This window comes from Galeopterus variegatus, unplaced genomic scaffold (assembly GCF_000696425.1).
Source record: "Galeopterus variegatus unplaced genomic scaffold, G_variegatus-3.0.2 Scaffold546, whole genome shotgun sequence".
NCBI lineage: Eukaryota > Metazoa > Chordata > Mammalia > Dermoptera > Cynocephalidae > Galeopterus > Galeopterus variegatus.
The window spans coordinates 514532-536124 of record NW_007726657.1 but is presented as its reverse complement, the minus strand read 5'-3'; the positions used below and the strand labels follow the sequence as shown (position 1 = coordinate 536124).

General features: G+C 45.2%; 1 protein-coding gene across 5 annotated transcripts in view; it reads right to left on the bottom strand.

Annotated features, from left to right (window-relative positions):
* Nucleotides 1–21593, bottom strand: part of XPNPEP1 (X-prolyl aminopeptidase (aminopeptidase P) 1, soluble) — a 56531-nt gene that overhangs the window by 8233 nt on the left and 26705 nt on the right. For 4 of the 5 annotated variants that reach the window (XM_008569944.1, XM_008569947.1, XM_008569945.1 and 1 more), the window contains 13 exons: nucleotides 19365–19428; nucleotides 18060–18164; nucleotides 15074–15166; nucleotides 14609–14752; nucleotides 12883–12978; nucleotides 10662–10743; nucleotides 8981–9191; nucleotides 7306–7395; nucleotides 6233–6283; nucleotides 4988–5046; nucleotides 4777–4854; nucleotides 2800–2871; nucleotides 728–788 (listed from right to left, as the gene is read on the bottom strand). In XM_008569944.1, the coding sequence (XP_008568166.1) occupies nucleotides 728–788; nucleotides 2800–2871; nucleotides 4777–4854; nucleotides 4988–5046; nucleotides 6233–6283; nucleotides 7306–7395; nucleotides 8981–9191; nucleotides 10662–10743; nucleotides 12883–12978; nucleotides 14609–14752; nucleotides 15074–15166; nucleotides 18060–18164; nucleotides 19365–19428 (1206 nt within the window). The remainder of the gene's footprint in view (nucleotides 1–727; nucleotides 789–2799; nucleotides 2872–4776; nucleotides 4855–4987; nucleotides 5047–6232; nucleotides 6284–7305; nucleotides 7396–8980; nucleotides 9192–10661; nucleotides 10744–12882; nucleotides 12979–14608; nucleotides 14753–15073; nucleotides 15167–18059; nucleotides 18165–19364; nucleotides 19429–21593) is intronic. The other variant, XM_008569946.1, reaches the window with a different exon arrangement.

Here is a 21593-nt window from a genome sequence, read left to right as displayed (position 1 = left end):
CATTGCATAAAACCGTTTTCCATGGATAATCTTCCTGCAGGAGCTCCCTAGACAAACAGATTCACTGAGAAACTCAACCAACATTTGTTGAGCAGTGACTGTGATCCAGGAACTCACTGGGCTCATGGAACTTCACAACCAGCCTGGGAGATGGCTATTTTCATCCCCATTTTTATGGATGGTAAAGGTCATGAAGCTGGTAAACAGCAAAGAAGATCAGAAACCAGGTCCCCAGGTCCCTGGTATACATCTCTACCTCACAGCCCTGTTTCCCCTTTCTATGCCAGTCACACCAGAAACCGAACAGGGTTTGTCATTTTAGAAAGTTCCTAGAGAGTTGAGCCTGTACACAGAAATGCTGAACTTGAAAAAAGAAGGCGTCAGCCTTCAGAATCAAATCTAGACACTGCTCATAAAGTATATATTTCACTACCCCACGCCCATGCCTAAAGAGACTTCTAGACTCAAGAAAGGGCCAAAGCTGTTTAAACTTCAACCTGAGCTGCCTCGACCTTAAGAGAATGCTTTTAAATTTTCTTTAAATGTCTTATCCTCCAGTAACTAATTAAATGAACCTCATAAAGCAGATAAGCCTGACTCAACAGAAATGAGTGATTTTACTATCCCACATATAATTTTTACTTATTTATACAATCACTTTTCATAAAAGCAATGCTCTTCTTAAGAAAGCAGAGAGGGCTTCTTGAGTGTTTTGCCTCAGCCTTACCTTCTCATAGGCTGTAGGAGTCCCAAAATGCATAGTCCGGGTCACATCTGTAGTTCCATCCCTTTCCAAAAGAAAGGACAAATTAGTTTTCAGCCAAAATAAGCTTTTACTCGAACGTGAAACAGGCAAGGACATGGAGAAATTAGAACTCTCATACACTGCTTCTGGGCGTGTACAATGGTGGAGCCACCTTAGAAAGCAGTTTGCAGCTCCTTAAAAGGTTACATGTAGAGTTACCATATGACCCAGCAATTCCACTTCTAGGTGTATACCCACGAGAACTGAAAACATATGTCCACACAAAAGCATGTACATAAATGTTCACAGCAGCATTATTCATACTACCCAAAATGTAGAAACAACCCAAATGTCCATCAACTGATAAATGAATAAACAAAATGGGGTAATATCCACACAATGGAACACCATTCAGTAATAAAATGAAGTACTCATACATGCTACGACATGAATGAACCTTGAAGAAATTATAGAAAGTGATAGAAGCCAGACACAGAAGGCCATGTGTTACATAATTCCATTTACATAAATGTCTAGAATAGGCAAATTCACAGAGACAGAAAGTACAGTAGTGGTTCTCTAGAGGAAGGAAAAAGGGGAGTGACTACTGATGGGTATGGGGTTTCTTCCTGGGGTGATGAAAATATTCTAAAATTGATTGTGGTGATGGTTGCCCAACTCTGTGAATATACTAAAAACCACTAAGTGTACACTTTAAGTGTGTGAATTGTATGATATGTGAATTATATCTCAATAATTGTTTTTAAAAAATGGGACAGAGCATGAATGAAAGATTGGCTCAATAAAGTGAGACTGAACTCAGACCCTGGCGCACACACTCCTGGTCTATATGTGAGGACTGTTTCAAAAAAGACCCCATCACTGGGGGTATTAATAAGAGGGAGGAGGACAAAGTAAACAGGAGCCCATTTCTAGCAAAAGAGGGTCAAAATCCAATTCCTTCTGTTAGAATGGCAAGGGGCTTACTGGACAGACTCTAAAAATACCCAAGCACATCTCTTAACACACCATATCACTCACAAAAAGCATAACTTCCAGAATCCTGATCAAATTCAGAAGTAAACAAAAGGGTATAACATTACCAAGCAATCCCAGTATCCTTAGTTCTAGGCTGATATTATTAATTCCAACACGTGTCCCAAGGCTAGGTTACCATGTAACTGGCTAAGCTTGTTTAATAAACCGGTTCTCCCATAGCCACAGTGCAAATTGCAGTGGGGAATAATGGAGCATTAAAAGGCCTTGCTTTGCTCTCTTAGTGCAGACAATACCTAGGTCTTGCTCCTTCTCGTGGGTTCCATATCAAGACCCAACCAAACCTTAGGTTCTTCTCTGAGAAACTATTCTAGAGGGGATGACTGTGAAAGTGGCAAGACAAGGGCTGGCCTGGTGGCACACTGCTACAGTGCGCCGCTTGGGAGCGCAGCGGCGCTCCCGCCGAGGGTTCGGATCCCACATGCAGACCGGCGGCTCACTGGCTGAGCGGGGTGCGGGCGCAACACCGAGGGTTGCGATCCCTTCCCGGTCCCGGTCCGGTACGGGCGCGACACTGAGGGTTGCGATCCGTTGCCGGGCACGAAAAAAGACAAAAAAAAAAAAAAAAGAAAAGAAAGTGGCAAGACATGAAAAAGGAAATACAAAAATTTAGGGTCAGCCCTCATTTCTCATTCATTCATTCAGAATGAATCACTTACTTCCTAAGGCCCTAGGGCAGCTGCAAGTACAGGCAGCTGGCAAGCAATTTATGGGCTGGGGCAGAAAACATTCCAATGGTTCCAAAAGCTTGTTTTATTTCAGTTATTTATTTAGTATTTTAATGACTTCCGGCCAAGGATTAAACATTTCTACCAAACAGTCTTTTGTCACAACTGTGCTGTTTCAAGTAGGGATTAAAAAAAAAAAAAAAAAAGGACAAGACACGACAATAATTCCATTAGTGCAGTATGAGACTAGCAGCCGAGCACTCTTGGCTGCAGCTCAGCGTGTCCACCTATTCAACTGCCTCGAATCCACGGCAGCCCCGGTTCACTTACTTGTACTGAGCGCCCGAGTCAATGAGGTACACCTCATCCAGGGACAAGGTCCTATTCGTTTCAGGAACCGGCCTAACAAAGTTAATTAAAAATTAATTATTCCACAAATGTAAACACTTGGTGAATCTGGGAGGACACACAAGAGTTCCTTGTACTGTTCTTGCAAAGTATGTAAGTCTAAAATTATATCAAAATAAAAAAATCACCCAATAAATTAATTATTCCAGCTAATATTAAACATCTACTATTTAAAGACCCAGTCAATCTATCTTCCCAACTAAAGAGCTCAAGAGAAGGAAGAAGAACACAGTTCTTTATATCTACCTCTATTTGTGTCTGGAACAAAACAGGTGTTCAAGAGATAATCGTAAAAACTACAAAAACAAGAATCAATTGAAGCAACTGATCCAAACTAGAGTCCTGGGCACTGGGATGGCAGCAGCCTGGAATCATGGCAGTCTCTCTCATCTCTGGGAGCCCTAGGCCCCTGCCTCAGCCTCCAGGGTCCTCCTTCAGTCCTGACCCCATCAGATGCCTCACTTACAGGGAGGGGGTGAATGTCTCAACTTGGGAGAAAAACTAAGGGATGTTTGCTGTGGAAAGGAGTGGATTGTGATACTCTTACTCTGGAGCACTTTTTTCAAATAAACATGAAGTATTTTCAAAAAGTGATCCGCTCTCCCCAAGCCATTTTCTAGACAATATCACTGCACTGGGAAATGACTGAAAGGATGAGAGCACGCCACATGTCCACGGGGCAGCTGAATGGAGGTTGCCTTTCATTTCCAGGGACCAGCCCATATTCAGCAATAAGGGCAACCGGCAAGCAAGCTAAACAACTACAAAAGACAACCAGACACAGGCCCAGCGCCCTGCCTTTAAACAGGCTTCCAACAGAAGAAATGCCAAAGAGGAAACAAGTTTCTCCCCCTTGATTTGAAATCTTTAATGTTTTCATTATACGTAAAATTTTAGGATAGAATCCAGCCAGGAAATTCATCATCTGAGTTAAACATAAGACAAAAACTGAAGTCCCTTTGATATTTTTATGCTGGAAGAGAAGCACTAATAAGGGAGAATTGTACCATCACATTCGTGACTGTCTCCCACACACAGCTTCAAAATCTGTCCCCAGACTAAAAACTCTAAAAGCAATTACTGAAAAGGGGGAAAACAATGTGTGTCCAAGCACAGCACAGAGAGGCAGCCCACATGCTCTTGCCCTGAGCGTGCACACCACAGATGGGGAAGCGTGGGACTCAGAATGCCCATGCATGGCAAATGGTTGAGCTGGGCGAAGCTGAAGCTGAAGCTGAAGCCTACTGGCCACACCTAATTACATTTCCCATTATCTCTGCAGGCAGATCTGTCGGTCTAAACATATCAGCACTGCACCTGTCTCACAGATGAAGGAGGCTCAGCCCTGGGTGTCCATGGGCCCAAATAGATCATGTGGTAAAAATTTCCAAGGACTGGGATGCCAGGCTTCAAGCCCAGGTGTAGAGGAGATACGGTACTGATTATCTCCCAACCCAAAACAGGTAGCCAAACAATCTAGTGTTAAGTTTTTTTTCGTATGGAGGTACTGGAGCTCACAAGATGTATGGACTGGCATATCAGGAAGGTTGCTGTTATCAGGAAAGAAAAACACTCAAAAATCCCAGTCTTCAAGATTATAGTACTATGAATACAGTTTCTGCAGCCTTAAAAAGGAAAGAGGAACACCCAGTTGACTACACTGTGGAGAATGCCAATGCCATACTGAGCCTAAAAGAAGGCTCCCAAAAGGCAGAGGTTAGGATTCAGCAAAAATGAGAGAACACAGGCCTCAGCGGTCTTATTTTCCCTAATTTCAGTCTCAGCAGACACATGGAGGTGGGCACAGGGGTCTCTGGTAAAACAATGTTGCTCCCCTGCTCAGGCTCCTGTGCAGAAGCAGCAGCAAAGCCAGGCAGCATGCTCCTCCGCATGCCTTACGCGTAGTGAATGATGGCGCCGTTGGGTCCCGTACTGGAAATCGTTGGGAAGCTCAGGTCCACAAAGTCAGCCTGTTGCCTGCAATGGAAAGACACAGAGCAGAGCAGCATGAAGATTTTTTACTGCACACAGAATCAGGGTACTACCAGCCTCATTTAACTTGCCACGGAAGTCAGCATGAGCTTCTTGGGTCACCCAAACGGATCCTTACCTGCGAAACTCCTCAGCTTTGTCAGCAGCTGAGATCTCTGTCACACCACCTTTGGGAACCTATGAGAAAACTACTTATAAATCATCTGTTGAGACAAATTCATGTGTGCCTCATACATGTTAGAGAGGGTACATTAAAAGCTTACTTTTTCTTTAATTTCCATATCCACAGGACACAACTTATGACTCATCTTTAACAAGGAAAGAACTTCCAAGGGCTCTCACCAAAGCTGTCTTAGGTAGAAGGGTTTCTACTCATTTCATTCTCCACTCACCCATTTTGCCTCAGTATTACACCCTAAAACCTCTCAAAACAATGCATCTAAGTTTACAAATTCAAAAGCATCCCCTCTTAGGAAATCATCCTAAGAAAATCATCCTGAAGAAATAAAAGAGATAAATGCAAAAATATTATTGCAGGGTTATTGATAGTAGAAAAAAGTAAAAACAAGCTAAACATTCAAAAATAGGAGGAATGGGTAAATAAATTGGTCTAGACACTAGATGCAGTCTCTATTTGAATCTTTAAGTCCTCAAAGCACATGGAAAATGCTCAAACTATGGTTCTAAGTGAATAAAATAAGCAAAATACAAAATAGCACCTGTACACTGAGAGACATGTAAAAATGATTTACATTTTTTAAAATGATCGATACAGATGAACAACAGCCAGAAGGAAATATGGGGGAAATAGTTTCACTGGTGGGAATAAAGGCAATATTTTTGTTTTTCCAGTTAAAGAGCTGTTTACGTAATATAATATTTACAGGGAACATGATATTGTTTAATAACACAAAGATACCACTCTCTTGTTAACTACAGGGAGTGGAAAGACAAGAAATGGCCAAGAGTCAATTTAATATAAAAGTTTTATGGCTTAAACTTAAGTTCAACATGTACACAAAGATCTTTTACTCCTAATACAATCAGCTTGCCAAAAATAACATTATGGAGGTCATTTTTCCTCATAATGAAATTCCACTTAGTTATGATTCCCTAGCGCAAAAAGGATCCACTCTGTCATGGAATGTCTTTCTTCATCATTGTTACTATGTTCTACAATTAAAGAATTTTTAAGCATACACATACCAAATTTCCAGAAAGAACTATTGAAATACAGCACTAAAACTAGATTGAGCTCTTTAACCTCATGGACAACAGAGCATAGAGGATGCCACAGTTAGAATCACATGTAGATATTTCTGAATAATCTACATTCAGTATTTAAGGAAGACTAAGAACCAACCTCTTTCTCCAGCCAGTTAAAGAGTTCACAGAGGGCAACCGCATCTTTAATCTGTACAAACAATGGAAACATTTTTTAAACTATTACTGAAAATCAGATGGCCAGATTCAGAGCCCAGGCCTAATGCAATACTGACAGGGCTGCATCTACAGGGCCCCAATCCATCAGCAGTCAGGGCTTTATGTGTGCACAGTTTCTGGAGGCCAATTTGCAGCAATACCCATTATCAGAGAAAGGGCTCCTCTGCTATTCAATAGTTCAGGCACAGTAGGAAGGGCCCCACCTCAGAGCACAGGTAGCTCCCCCAAAGGATTAAACTCCTGCCCTACACGGGCCAGGAAAGACAGGCTACAGTCAAAAGCCATCTCGGGGCCCCAAATTTTTCTAGGTCCATCCTTTACCTTGAAATACAATGTGGCTCTTTTTTTTTTTTCCTTTTTGTCTTTTTTCGTGTCCGGCAACAGATCGCAACCCTCAGTGTCGCACCGACAGGCTACAGTCAAAAGCCATCTCGGGGCCCCAAATTTTTCTAGGTCCATCCTTTCCCTTGAAATACAATGTGGCTCTTTTTTTTTTTTCCTTTTTGTCTTTTTTCGTGTCCGGCAACAGATCGCGACCCTCAGTGTCGCACCCGTACCGGACCGGGACTGGCAACGGGATCGCACCCCTCGGTGTTGCGCCTGCACCTCACTCAGCCAGTGAGCGGGAACCGGTCTGTATGTGGGATCCGAACCCTCGGCGGGAGTGCCGCCACGCTCCCAAGCGGCGCACTGTAACAGTGCGCCACCGGGCCAGCCCAATGTGGCTCTTTTAAGAGGCTTCATCATCACCATCATCTACACTATCAACCATACATCCTCATCAATATCACTTTTTGTGTTGTGTATTATACTTTGTAAAGATCCAGCCTATCAAGTATTTTATTTCATTCTCTCATTAACTCTGGAAGGCCAGAAGGACTGAAGCTCAGAGAGATTCCAACCTTGGGCCAGGCTCAAGGCCACACAACAGGTGAGGCAGCTGGGCCTTCTGACCACCTCCCTTCCGTCTCCTGCACCAGCTGCTCTACTCACATGAGCCCGCCTCATGCCTTCTGACTCGGCTGAGTTCTTCACAGCTTTGGCGATGCAGATGGGGGTATAAGGCATACAGCAGCGGTGATCCTGGGGGCAAAAGGCAGTAGGATGGGAAATCAAGCCTGCTCCACCCACCCAAGATCAAGGCAACCACCTCTTTGCCCAGAAAAGAGCACATGAGAGAAAGCATTCAAAGAGCTCACACTCGGGACCCCCCCAACTGTCCCCTGGGACCTGAAGATCTGCCCCTTTTGGCTGATGACCCTGAGTACAATGAGAGAGGCTTGAGGTTATCTGAAAGAGTAAGTACATCAAACAAGATCTCTCTTTTCCTTCCCCCACCACCTTAGCTCTTTGAGACTGCAGGCTGCCAGCCATCAGCAAGATACTGCGTTCTCAAGCCTCTGTGATTGTGGTCAGAGTTCACTAACCGCTCAAAGCTTGGCCAAAATAACCCCTCATGTTGCACAAAGGAGGCTTTTTCTCCCTATCTGAGGATGCACATGACCTGATGAGGGAAGTCTCCTGCTCCCTCCCCTTTCCCACTCAGAGATCACACCCCAGCTACTGCTAATAGTCTGATTTTCAAGGGCTAAATAAAAAGCCCTTCCCAGTCTAAGAACAAGCCAGAACCCAGCCCTGTGTGATAGGGAGGGGGAGCGACTCAGCACACCTGGCCCTTGCACAGAGCTTCTCAAATTGTTTTCAATCTCTCCACTCTTATTCTGTCTGTCATACATACCCCTCACAAAACAGGGAAGGCAGAAGTGATCCCCACTTAGATTAAGGAAGTAAAGCTCTAAGTGGCTTGCTAGAGTTCATACACAGTGTGACAATGGCAGGGGTGCAATGGTAAGCCAGGGCTACAGGGCCAGGCCTGAGCTTTTCCCAGAATGGCCCACTGCTCAGTGGAGAAAAGAGGACATCGCTGGGCTTGCCAAAGCACACTTGGTAGCCAGAGATCCAGGGAAGGACAGTAGAAAAGCCTACCTCTGAAGAGGCCTGGATTCCAGTCCTACTCCAGACCCTAATTAAAATGATGCAACAGGTGTCAGCTGCTTAGCACTGCCCAGCAGGGGCTCAGTAAAGGGCAAGGCTATCATATCATTTAACCTTTGACAAATCCCGAATTCTCCAAGCCTCTCTGGACCTCAAGTCTCCTTAGCTATAAAAGGCAGTGGGGAAGGGGTAGTGGTAGAAAAATGTTTCCCAAACTTCAGGCGTTCTCATACCACCTGCACAGCTGCCCATCCCCTTTCCCTTATTCACTAGTACTTTTCTTTAGACCATCGTTGAATTAACATCGCTTATTAAACTCAACTTTGTCTTAAATAATTTTTATAATATCACGGTCTCATATGCTAGCTATTTTTTTTTTCTAGTATACACTAAATGCTGTTAAAACAGACATACTTAAATACATAGAAGTATTAATCTAAAATCACCTAAAATCATCTCTCATGCCACTCTCTGGAAAACACAGGACTCTGACTCTGAGGGCCCTCAGACTCTCAATATGGCTTCAGCTCTGAGGCCTCAGCCAGGGATACAACAGCTCTGGTCCTATAGCCAGTCCTGCCTGAACAGCCTCTGCTCCAGAGAAAAAGCTGCACAATGGTAAAACTGGGGAGAGGGTGGCAGGGTTTATGTGGGCCAAAGTGTAGCCACTAACCTTGGGGATGGCCTCACTCACAGCATAGCTGGCCTTGTCGCTGACCCACACCTTCTCCCTCAGGGAGAGGCTGGCACACAGCGCCTTGAGCTCACTCAGGATGGACTTGTAGGGAAGCACCCGGACTCTGTATTCGGCTTCCAGGCCCAAGTCAAGAAGCAAGTGCTCCTTCACACTGGGGGCATCTATGCGGTCACCATCGATGAAGAGCCTGCAGAGGGGCCAGCGGCAGGTGACAGAAAAAGGAGGGCATGTGAGAAGGCAAGAACACAGACACACACGCACATCAGATTCTGTCTCCTGGCAACCAAAACCAAGGAGCTTTGCCTGCCTCCCCACTCCTTTCCCAAATCCTGCTGTCCTGTGTCCCCCATCTCTGTGTCTACTGTCATCATCCACCTCATTCCCTAAGCAAGAAACCAGTGCATCATCCTCCTTGATGGCCCTCTTCCCCTTCTTCATGAAGATCTTGGGACCTACAACCTAAATCTCCATCAGATCTGTCCAGCTTTATCTATAGCCTTGTCCTGTCACCACCCAGATTCTGGCCACCACCATCTCCCGCCTGGATTAATGTCACAGCCTCTGAGTCTTGCCCCATCCACCCTACTTTTCATAGTCATAATATTATTTATAATTTACAAGCCTGATCGTGTGGTTGCCTCTGAAAAATTCATTCACTACCTCCCCGTTGTTCTGAGGCCAAGAGCCCAAGCTCCTGAACTTGGCCCACAAGGCCTTTCTTTTATGTGTGCATGCTCCCCTCCTGGCCGAACACTCTGTTATCCAACCACACTGAACCACTTCAGGTCCTCTACACGCACTGTGTTCTCTCCTGCCCAGGGCCTCTGAAAATGCTGTTCCCACTGCTTGGATCACCGTTCCCCACTCCTCCTCATCCTGCCACTCACCTAGCTAACTCATATGTTCCTTAATCTCTGCTTCAAATTACTTTCCCCAAGGGTCTCCTCTGACCCCCAAGTCTAAGTCAGGCCCCTCTCCTAGAACCAGTACCCCTCCCACTGATGTGCTGCTGCGCCCATGTTTGTGCTCATCACCCCAACTCCAACCCAGGACTCTCTTTCTCATTTACCCTAGTACCTAACAGAGACCCCTAGCAAATAATAGGCACTTGATAAATCTGCTGTCTGAATGAAGAAAGCCATCCAAATAGAACAGCAATGACAGGAAGGCCACAAACAATTCAACAAAGCACAGGTCAGGGGGTTTTCCCATATAATTTCTGACCTCCAGTATGACAGGGTTTATTTCCATTGTGGACCCAGAATTGTATAACCAAGCCTACATGGCCCTTTGCACTGCCTGCTAGAAAACTGAAATCAAATGTGTGGCCTGAACAAGACCCTGCAGCAGGAATTTTGTGAACTAACGTCACTGTGGCTTTGCCCTACTGTCCTCGCCTACTAATTTTTTAATCTCATAGTACTGTAGATACCTTCATAGACTTCAAATCATTTGGGGATTTAAAATAAAGGCAGAATATAAATAAATACCTACAGCTAAGAAAGAAAAGAAAAGAAAGGAAAAAAAGAACAGGAGAAAACAGTGCATTAGTGAAACGTAAGGCAGAGAGAGAGTGGGGGGCCTGGACCAGAAGGAAGAGACTGGGGCTCCGAGGAGCTGTGGAGAAGGAAGTTCCAGATGTGGGGCAAACACTCACATGATCATCTCTAGTCCTATGATTGCGTATGAGAAAAATACCGGATTGTGCTCCACATCTGATCCTCGGAGATTGAACAGCCCTAAAAAAAGAAATCAAAGTCCCTGTCACCCGCCTGACTTGGAATTGTAAGCCAGTAGGAAGAGGGAAAGGTTTTGGCTGGGAGTCCAGCTGCCACCAAAGGATTCAGTGGCATCTCTCAGAAAGGCAGGCAACCTTCCTCCTGGCTCCACTTCTGAGCTGCAGTTGCTCACGTCCACCACATGATGGCACCAGAACTGTTTCCTACATGGCCACATCGCTGCCCTGAGAAGGGACTGGAAGAGTTAATAGTCAGAAAACATGAGAAATGCCCCCAAACAAAAAGTTGAAATGGCCCTCCTAGTGGTGACCCGCCAGGTCTGGCCTTGCTGCAGACAAACCTCTGGCACTGCCAAATAAAGTGGAAAGAGACAAGCACTCTCTCTCTTCTAAGGCAAATGACCTAGGGTAGAAAAACTAAGACCCACCCACAGGGGAGGCCAAATGAGTCCCCCTCTGGAAGAACCATGAGTCCCACGGAGGCGGAGCTTTCCATAAGAGGCAGAAAGAAAAGCAGTGAGTCGGCGGGCTATGTCCCATGAATGAAACCGGAGCCGGGGCCTGTGGCGCGCCCTTGGGTCTGCTGTACTACCAGGACGGGGTGGAGGGCCCGCCTGCAGCCAGCATTAGGGGCTCTGGTGAGGTCACTGAATGTCTGAGAAACTCGAGGGACCAGCAGAGAGCACAGCTCTGGTCCCAGGGCTTCCAGCTCCTGCATACTTGGTCTCGTGTTGATCAGAGTGCAAAAAGGTTCTGGAGTGTAAGAATTGCCTCTATTTTAAAATAATGGCTTCTCAAAGTAAACCAATAAGCCAACATTTTTTACCTATCAGACTAGCACTTTTTAAAAAATGATAGTACCTGGAGCTGGCCAGGGTGTGGCAGGATGGGCTTATTCATATACCACCATACAGCCTTTCTGGAAGGTAAATGGCAAGATAGGTCAAAAGCCCTACCATGCACATACCCTCTAACCTGTAACCCTACCTCTAAAAGCCAACCAGAAATAGGAAGAAGAAAACTATGAGAAACTAAGACACAAATTTATGAACCAAGATTTTTGATAGCAGCATTATAATAAATTGTGGGAAAACTAGAAATAACTCAAAGGTCACCCTTAGGGAAATGATTAAATAAATTATAACCATATGCTGGAATATTTAATACTCACTTAAATATTAAGCTTATATATGCTTATAGTAAATTGATACCTTGAAAAATATCAAACTACAAAATGATATATGTATAGAATATTAACACTGATTATCTCTGGGTAACAGAATTATCGGTGATTTTTTTTCTTCTTCCTACTTCCTCTGCATTTTCCAGGTTTTCTACAATGGGAATGTACTTTTGTTATAGTAAAAGGAAGAAACTAGCTTTATATATTTTTTCTCTGATGTTGAGGTTGTTAATTATGGATATAAATCATTGATACACTTGACAAAGTTTGGGGGATGAAAGAGAAGAGACAGGACACTGTGTAGTAGGGTCTATTTCTCTAGTGAGAAAGTGAAAAAATAAAGCAGTGCCTCTTCTCAGCTGCCCCAGGTCAAATCAACTCAGAAATCAGGAGACAGGACAGGAAGGTTCAGGATTCCTTCAGGTTCTGAAGATGACAGAAAGTACTGAATAATTGCATGAGAACAGTTTAAGGCCTAAAGATTGAGAAACTGCTATTGTATCAAAGGACTTGGTGAAGAACTTTCAGTTCCTAAGTTTTCTGAGGTAGAAATGTTTCTAGAACATTCTCACTGTGAAGACCTTGGGAAAAGTATAAAGAAAAAAATATAAAGAAAAATATATCTCCTATGATCCCACACATAGTGAGCTTGATGGATACAAAGTTTGAAAGAAATGCCCTTCCTCAGAGGTACCGCAGTCCTGAGAGGCTGGCCAGGGATAGAAATCACCCATGGATTCCACGTGAGTCCCTGGCTGTAATACTGCTCTGGGCAAGGCTACACTCCCCTCCTCCACTCCCTCTAATTCCTTAGTATCTCCTATACCCATTTGTGGTACAGTCTTTTTGCTTATTCCCTGGCCACTCAGAAAGTTGAAAGGCATGAACATACAGATTCCCAGAGACCCAAAGGAGAGATCAGGTAACACACCCAAACAGTGAAACCAGCGTACTCACATGCAATCTCATCCAGGGCAGTGACCACAAACCATACAACGTTCCTCTCAGCCATTTTCAATCGAAGATCTGCAATCTTGTCCTTCCAGGAGATGCCTACAAGAAATAAATGTGCTTGTGACTCTGGCCCTGGTCCCAGAAAGCCACAGGAGCCAAGTGAAAGTATACATCCCAAACATTCTTAACCAGCACCACATCTTACAGGAAGCGTGCTGCTTGTGCAGGCGGGAGGCCAGGATTCAAGTCCTACCCAAGAGGTGTGATTCTGTCTAAGCCACTTGACTATCCTGAACTCTGATTACCTCACCAGCAAATTAATTCGTTTGTTTATTCCAAAAATGCCATAGACCTCTGCAGACACTATTCTGGTTATTGCAGTCATAGCTCTGAGCTGGACCCAGTCCTGTCCTTATGGGGCTTACAATCCAGAAAGGAAGGATAGTTAAACCAGCAATTAATTACACTACTGCATAAATACACAAGAGGGAAAGCTTAGGGAGCTATGTGAACACACCACCAGAAGGGTGCACTCACCCAGTCTCAGAGACCAGGGGAATATTACCCACCACTTTATATTCCTAGGGGGGCAAGGCTTGCCTTTCTGTGCTAAAACCTAGGAATCCCTGCGTCTGACTCACTGTTACTACCACTTCCAAACCACACTTGCCCTGTCAGACACAGACGGCCAAGGCCTCCCTTCTGCTCCCCAGGATTAAACTGTGGCCCTAGCAGAGCTCACCCTATCACCACCATACCACCCTGCCATGGTGCCATTTGCAATGCAGGTTACAACCATCTGTCATTCACCCAGCATCTAGTCCAAGTGTCCTGCATATAGTAGGCACTCAAATATTTCCTGAACACAAGATTTACCAGTAACATTTTCTCTCCTACAAGCAATATGTCAGAGCCTCTGCTTCAGTGAAAAAAAATTCAAACCATGCTGATGGGAAATATTTAGCTGACCCTGGGCCACTCTCTGGACGCATCCTCCCCAATTTGCAATACCCTCTGGTGAGCGGGTCACACAAGAAAGCTGGGGGGTGCCCCCACACCTAAGGGCTGCTTTGAAGATCAGCTCAGGAATGCTGTTTAAAACTTGGCCAAGAGTCTAGGCTGCAATGCTTTCTTCCCAGGACCCCTGTGGGCAATTTGCCTACATTCCACAGCCATCCCCCATCCACCTCTGTTTCTATAGCAAGGCTCCTGCTCCTGCCCCGCCTTCCTGGCCCCTCCCCTTCACTGTTTCATAAATCCACACAGACAGTTCGCAGAACGTGCTCCTCACCCACCACTATCCCACAAGCCAAAGAAACACCCCAAAGCCTCTGAAGCAGAAGGCACAAGATGGAGGGTCTAGAAAGATATAAAGGAAATGAAACCTAGAGATCTCCAGGCTCTATTTCCAATATCAGACATGTCAGAGTGGCAGGTTGCACCTGATAAAAAAAAAAAAAAAAAACTCAGTTCTCTCAGCAGCACCTAAAAAGCCACCCAGAAGAGCTATGCAAAAATAAACTAAGCCAAAGTAAGTGGCAAGTAGGTAGCAACAGTGGAAACAAGTAAAGCTCTTGCTTTCATCAAGTGTTCCACTGTGCCAAGGTGAGGCACAGTCCTCCCATCAGCTCAAACTCAACTTTCATTCCAAGGACTGGGATAAAGACAATGGCAAGAGGTGGAGGGGACGGCAGCTGGGGGCCCTGTTGGGCCCAACTAGGGTTCTGACCTGTGTAATCCAGGCCCAGAGTGAGAAGGGGCTTGCACGGGCGCTCAGGACGGTCTATCCAGATTTTGTCAACAAGGTTCTCCTTGACAGGAATGAGGTGGTGGCCGGCACTTCTCAGAACTTTGGCCATCTTCTTCCAGTAATCTGATGAGACACACACATGGCCCAGCCATGAACCGAATGTCCATTTCAGCCAAGGCAGGCAGCAGGGCCTTGAGAGCCCGGCACCTTCTGAAAGGTGACCCTCCCATGGCCCAGGATAAGGAACTGTAAGAGGACATCTTCACTATGGATGGCCTTCCCCTGCCTCCACGCCAGAACTCTTTTCCTCACCTCGACCTCTATCTTGACATCAAGTCATGCACAGCCCCCAAATGTTCCACACCCCACAGGCAATCAAGGAGGATGAGGAAGAGTCCAGAACCCACTTCCATACCCAGTCTGGAAGGGACCAAGCTCACTTACCTGTAGGAATGATCAGTGGGTCTACACCAACCCTGGATCCTTCAGGAAGCACACTCACCAGCCAGTCTTCCTGGGTGGGTGTATCCTTCAGACCTATGGAGGGAAGAACTGATAAGAAACAATTCCCAGTGGGCCTAAGCTCATTGTTCCACCCATAAGGATGTAATTCACTAAAAACCTGACATCAGAGTCTTTATTAAGCACCTTCTTTATGGTGGATTGGCAGGACTTGGAAAATCTGAAACTCCCTTAATCCTGGAAGGCTACAGAAAGAGGGAGATAACTGTAAGATGGGGTGTGAGGAAAGCATAAAATAAGTGTGAGACAGAAGAAGAAAAAAAAAAACACGATTTTTGCTCGACGCCTGGTAAAAACATCATCCTGGGATCACTGCAACATAGGTGCATGGTGCAAAGATCATCTCATCAGCATTGGGTCACTTTCCCACTATTGGTCACTCGACAAAAACCTGGGTGGTGATTTGGTGAAGTATGGGAGCTGGGAGCCTCCTTCATGTCACACACCAGGTAAGGAGACAACATGCTACCAGTGCTTCCCCTCAGCTACTAGGACAAGGTCATAGAGAGAAGGGCCCCTGCCCACAGCCAGCCTCTGACTGGAGGGCTGAGCACAAGTCTTGGCAGCAAAGAAATCTTTCCAAAGATTATGAGAGGGCCACACAGGGGCCCACCACCATCATCTTTAACATGGCCCCCTGAGTATCCCAGCTCCCAAGATCAGACAGCCCTCTCTGTTTCTAAGAAACTAGACACAGCACACTGAATAACCTTCCAGAAAGGAAATTAAAGTATTCTTATAGTCCAGTTTTTATTTCATCCAAGCCAATATCTTCCATTTCTAGCCAATATCTTTAGGATGTATACTTTTTTTAACCATTCGGATTTTTGCTAAACAATTAACATCTTCAAGGTAAAAGTTCACATATTTTAAAAGAGTACTTATCCTTACTATTTTCTCTACTGACTACCAGTATAACCACAGAACCACAGAAGGGAAGTTCAAAGGTTTATAAAGAAATGAGCTCATGAATCCCAGTTCTAAAAAACTGCCTAGAAGCTGGCACTGAGTTTTATTTTGCTATATGATTCTTTCCTATTCTTTTTTTCAAACCACTAAACAAGCCACTTATTAACAAAGTTTTTCTTAGCACTGCTAGTATAACTTTCACAGAATGCAATCCTGTCATTTCCTAGTAGACAGATCTTTGGCAAAACCCTGGGGATGAATCACTCACTAGCCAACCAAACCCCCCAGAATCTCCCTACAGAGGAGACACGCCTGGGGAAAGGTAGGTTTAGGGAGAGATGGCAAACTAGCGAGAAGCTTGGAGGGGAGAAGAACTCACACACACAGCCTCCCCAACCCCCAGTGCTGCCACATACCTACTTTAGGGAACAGATAGATGGTATTTGCTCCTCTGACGCTCTGACCACCAAAGTGCTAAGAGACCTAACAGCTTGAGTCTGCAGGCCCCAAAGAGACACCCACACTCCCAGGGGTACACTCAACGATCCACTGGGTACAAAGAAGAAAGTTTTAAAACTTTTATTTGTATTTATATTTTCTAAAAAATTAAGAAATTAGTCTTTGCTAATATTTGAGATACAGATGGACAGTAGCACATATATATGACATATATAAAAACACACACATATATGTTGAGGGAGTTTGACCCCACTAACAGAGGCACGCAATCAAAAAACTTAAAGGCCACTAGCCTGTCCATTTATAGCAGCTTTGAATGCCTGCTTTTGTGTGTGTGTGTGTGTGTGTGTGTGTGTGTGTGTGTGTGTGTGTGTGTGTGTGTAAGACAGAAAGTGAGAGAGAAAGAAAGAGAGGAAGGAGGGAAGTAAGGAGAAAACACTGCAGCAACAATCAACCTATAGCTTTGGTGTTTTTATATTTCTGAAAAGATTTTTGAGAAACGGAAATGTAAAATAATCCCATTGCCTGGACGGAAATGTTCCTAGTTCCTCCCTAAGACAAAACAGCACATACACAGGTATGTGGAGAGAGCATGGCACAGACACACGAGCGCACACACCCCCTCAGGCGGCCAGCTGCTTGGACCGCAGTGTCACAGGCCGGTCCTCTGTTCCCTGCACTGTGAGTCTGGTGACAACTTCCTTTCCTCATTACTTCCCACAACAAAGAAACATGAGGCACTTTGTCTCATCTTCTCTTTCTCACTCAGCCCTGGTAGCCCTCTTTCTCCTTCTTCATCTTCTGTTCCCCAAGTTCAAAACACAGTAGAGAAAGATCTTTGTACAATCACTAAAATTGTGTTTCTAAAGACTATTTTAATGACAAGGAAAAATACACACAGTGCAAATTTAAATGAAAAAGCAGAACGCACACACACACTTACTATTCAATATACACTTTCCATATATTATTTCTTTAATCCTTACCACTTTAGTCGGTACTTACTATGACTATCCCATTTTACAGATGACGAAACTGAAGCACTGAAAGTGAAGTAACTAGCCCAAGAAAGTTCCAGACCCATGTTCTTGCCCTGTGCACTGCTCCTCTCTTAAACTGAGCTGTCAGAAGCGACTCCAGGGTCCTCAAAGAGAGGCTCAGAGGGAGAACTTCCCAGTTTCTGTTGCCAATGGCCCCTTGCCTTTATCTCACTCTGAATCATGGGGCAGCAAAAGCAGTAGAAAGGCCTCCAGTGCATGAGTGAAATGTATGGGGAGCCATGTGATCTGCAGCAAATCAAATGTCCTCTCTGGTTCTTAGTTTCCCCTCAATAAGAGGGGTATCCCAAATCAGGACCCTCCAAATCTGAATGTACGATGTATGTATATATAGGCATGCCATTTTCTAGGTTTTCATTGGATTCTCAAAAGGATCCATGACCCCATAAAAGGGTTAAGATTTGGGAGCCCTGAGAAGCCCTAGAGTCTGTCCCTGCCCAGATCAGGATAACTAAGGTTGGGCTGGAAATGCCTTTACCCACCCATCCTCATGAGCGTCCAGTTGCTGTCCATCTGCTTGGCAGCCTGGAGAAAGTAGCGCCCATCGGTCCACATGGCTGCATGCTCTTCAGTGATGATAGCCGTGCCTAGAGCAAGGGAGGAAAAGAAAGAGAAAGGTTTCTGACAGCTGCCCAGAAGCCACGCAACATGGTAGCAGGCAGGAGAGAGCAGTGACAGGCACTAGCTCCTAGTGGGACAGATAGGTCCTCAACTCCAGGGAGACCTCCAGGCAAGCAAAGACACCAATGAGAACCAGCTATGGGCCAGGCTCTGAAGGAAACAGTCCTGAAACCCAGGCTGTGTGGGCACCAGTCCCTGCACAGGAAGAGGCCCACTTGTGCAGCAAGAGTCAAGGCCAGCAGAACAGAGGACTGTAGACTATAGCTAAAGTGGTCTCATTATCAACAAGACAGGGGTGGAAATGGTTCCTGCTCAGTGATCATGGCCATCCCTCTGTTCCACCAGATATCCCAAAGGAACTCTTTCACCTTTCCCTTGGAGATACCAACTGGACCCTATGAGAGTTCACGGTGACTCAGTGGTCACTAGCAGGGAGTTTGTGCCTCCTCCTACCTCTACGTGCCCTCGGTTCCCACAGGCATGGCAGGACTCGGGGCTTTCGGCAGAGGCATCAGCCAAAACCAATCCCATGTGCCAAATAACACAAGTGTTTACACCAAAGGAAGCAGAGTGCTAATCGGGAGGGGAGAGGGGCTCCCAGCTAGTCTAGCTTGCTTGAGGGGTGGGATCCTGAAGGGGGAATCTACCCTATAACTCAAGGGCACAACACTTTTTGAAAAGTTAATGAAGGACACCAGTGTAGCTCAGAATTAACCTTTGTTATTTAAGCCAAAAGTGAAAACAGAGAAACCAAAAGCCAGCCTTGGAGAATTATATGGGACAACTAAGCTAAGGTAGGTGTTTTAGGATGCTAAGAAATCCCATTTCTTATTTGCAGTGCTAGTTACACAGGTATATTCAGTTCAACTGATGCAATTTTCTGTATAGGTTATATTCAATAAAAAGTTCAAAAACGTTTCTTAAATAAACATTTTTAAAATTTTGAAAGTGAAGGCATATAGAAGCGCAAAGAGTCACTAAAGCAACCTTGGGGAGCAGGGAAAGGCTGGAAAGCCACAACTTTCTGCAGAGGCTTAATGGGGAAAATCTGGTTTGCATTTTTTTTTTTTTTTTTGGTTCTATATCACAGGCTGAAACTTGGTTCAGCTATTTTTAGGAGATGAACAAAGGTATGGCAAAAACAGAGAGAGAATTTAGTGACTCACCCGCAGAGCCATCGAATCCAGAGATAAAGGCCCGGCGACAGTCACACGGAGCAATATACTCACTCTGGAAAATAAAGCCGACAACGAATTAGACCTCAGTCAGCTGTGTGCTGACTGCTGTCCATATGCTTGGCACTGCACTGGGAGCCGCAAGGATGACAAAGGTTGGGAATCCTTGGCACCTTCCCTCAAGGAGCCAACAACAGGCAAGCTGAACGTTGAAAAAAAAAAAATTAGAACACACTGCAGAGGCCTCTAATTAAGGGCTAAAAGAGCTGTTCCCTTTAGCCTCTATTTCCTCATTTGGAGAACAAAGCAAGTCAAGAGAAACCAATAAAAATTGCTCTTTCCTCACTGAGATCTTACTCAAAAAAAAAACCAATAGCTTTCTCCCTCACTTGCCCCTGACATTTAGGCATCTGTTATTTTTCTGAAAAGTGGAGCTGAATTTCTGTTTTAAGCACCAGAAATTCTCTAACTGAACTCTCTTTAGACATTAGCTTGTTCTTGAACTTCCTGTTTGTGTCCCCCTCCAAGGTAGCATCACCAATCTCTCCCATGCAGATCTGGTCCCTTCCTGTTAGGGAATGAGCAGAAATGCTTCCTCCAACCCAGGAAGCCTCAGCAAAATAAAACGTCATGTCCAAAACCAAGTCCATTCCAGTTAATAATCCTCCTGCCTCTGAATGGAAGGGGCTTAGGGAGTGAAGAAAGTAAGAGGTTCTCATGCCTGGGCAGAGGGTACAAGGCCAGGATGTGCAACTTCTGGTAACAGCCAGTGAGGAACAGAGAGCTTAAGTCACTTGCCTAAAGTCACATAGCTGGTAAGTAGCAGAGGCAGGGTTCAAACCCAGGCAATCCACTCCAGAGCCTGGACTCTGAAGCCCTATGCCATGCTGCCCCCACATAACACATCATCTCTCATCCTTGTAATGACTCTCCAGAATAAGACCAATAGCAAATGAGAAATCTGAGTTCAAGGAGAGAATCTTTAAGTAACTTGCCCATTGACAGGTTAAATAGTGGGCCAGGATCCAAAGCCATGTCTGCTTGAGTCCAGAGCTGCTGTTCCTTCCACTGTTAGCAGGTTTCTCCCAAGCCAAAGGACCTGGAGGAGTTAGTTAAGAATGCTTAGGATGGGGAAGGCATTTTTAGGAAACTCAACGTGATGTCGAGGGAAAGAGACATCCATGTCCCATCCTGTTATGTGGGTGAGAACTACCCTTTTCACCATGACAGCTGCAATCACGGCCTCAAACCAGCCAGAGGACCACCCTCCAGGGAGATGCCAGAAAGGCCAGCAGAAAGAACCACAACGGCAAGATGAAGGAGCTCTGAGTCACACCTGCCCTCCAGCCCAGGCCCAGCTGTGTGGTCTGCAACAAGTCCCAGCACCCAGAAGCCTCAGTTCTTCATCTCTAAAACAGGTCATTTCAGATTGCTAAATGTAACAGCAAGTACGTATTCTATCCCCAAAACATAAAGGAACATTTAATAGACAGCACTATGGAAACAAAAAGAAATGGCCACTAGCATCACTTATGAACCGCAGAAAACTTGTTTGTTTCTTAACCCAGCAATCACTGGATGAAAGACTTCAAAAAATAAACAGGCAACTATGGGGGAAGGGTGTCCCCTCCCTCTCCTAGGATTGTTATGAGGAATCATAAATTTATGTTTTAAAAATCCCACCAGAAGGGGCTGGCCGGTTAGCTTACTTGGTTAGAGTGTGGTGCTGATAATACCAAGGTCCAGGGGGTTCAATCCCAGTACCAGCCAGCCGCGAAAAAAAAAAAAAAGGTAAAAATCTCACCAGAAACTTGAAAGTACTGCACATGTGCAATGGAAGAGAGATTGCTAATCTCTTCTTCCTGAACAGCAAGAAAACATCTAAGAGGCAAAGAAAACCAAGTTAACCAAAACAATTCTTATGCTAAAAATCACTGCGTACAATGGGGAACACACAGCAAGGACACTCTTGACTGACAACATAGGATCTCCTACCCATGACAGAGTGAGGATGCTGGCAAAGGCTGGCAGAGGAGGCAGTGCTGATCTCGGCCTGACTGGAATCCACTCAGGGACACCGTTCTCTAGCAGTGCCCCACCCTATCTGGGGAAACCTGGGAGGACAGATAGAGGATCCACAGTGTTCACCTAGAGCTCACTATCAGCAAAAGCACGAGAAGGGTTTCACCAAGGGGAGGTGGAATTAACTACAGCTGGACA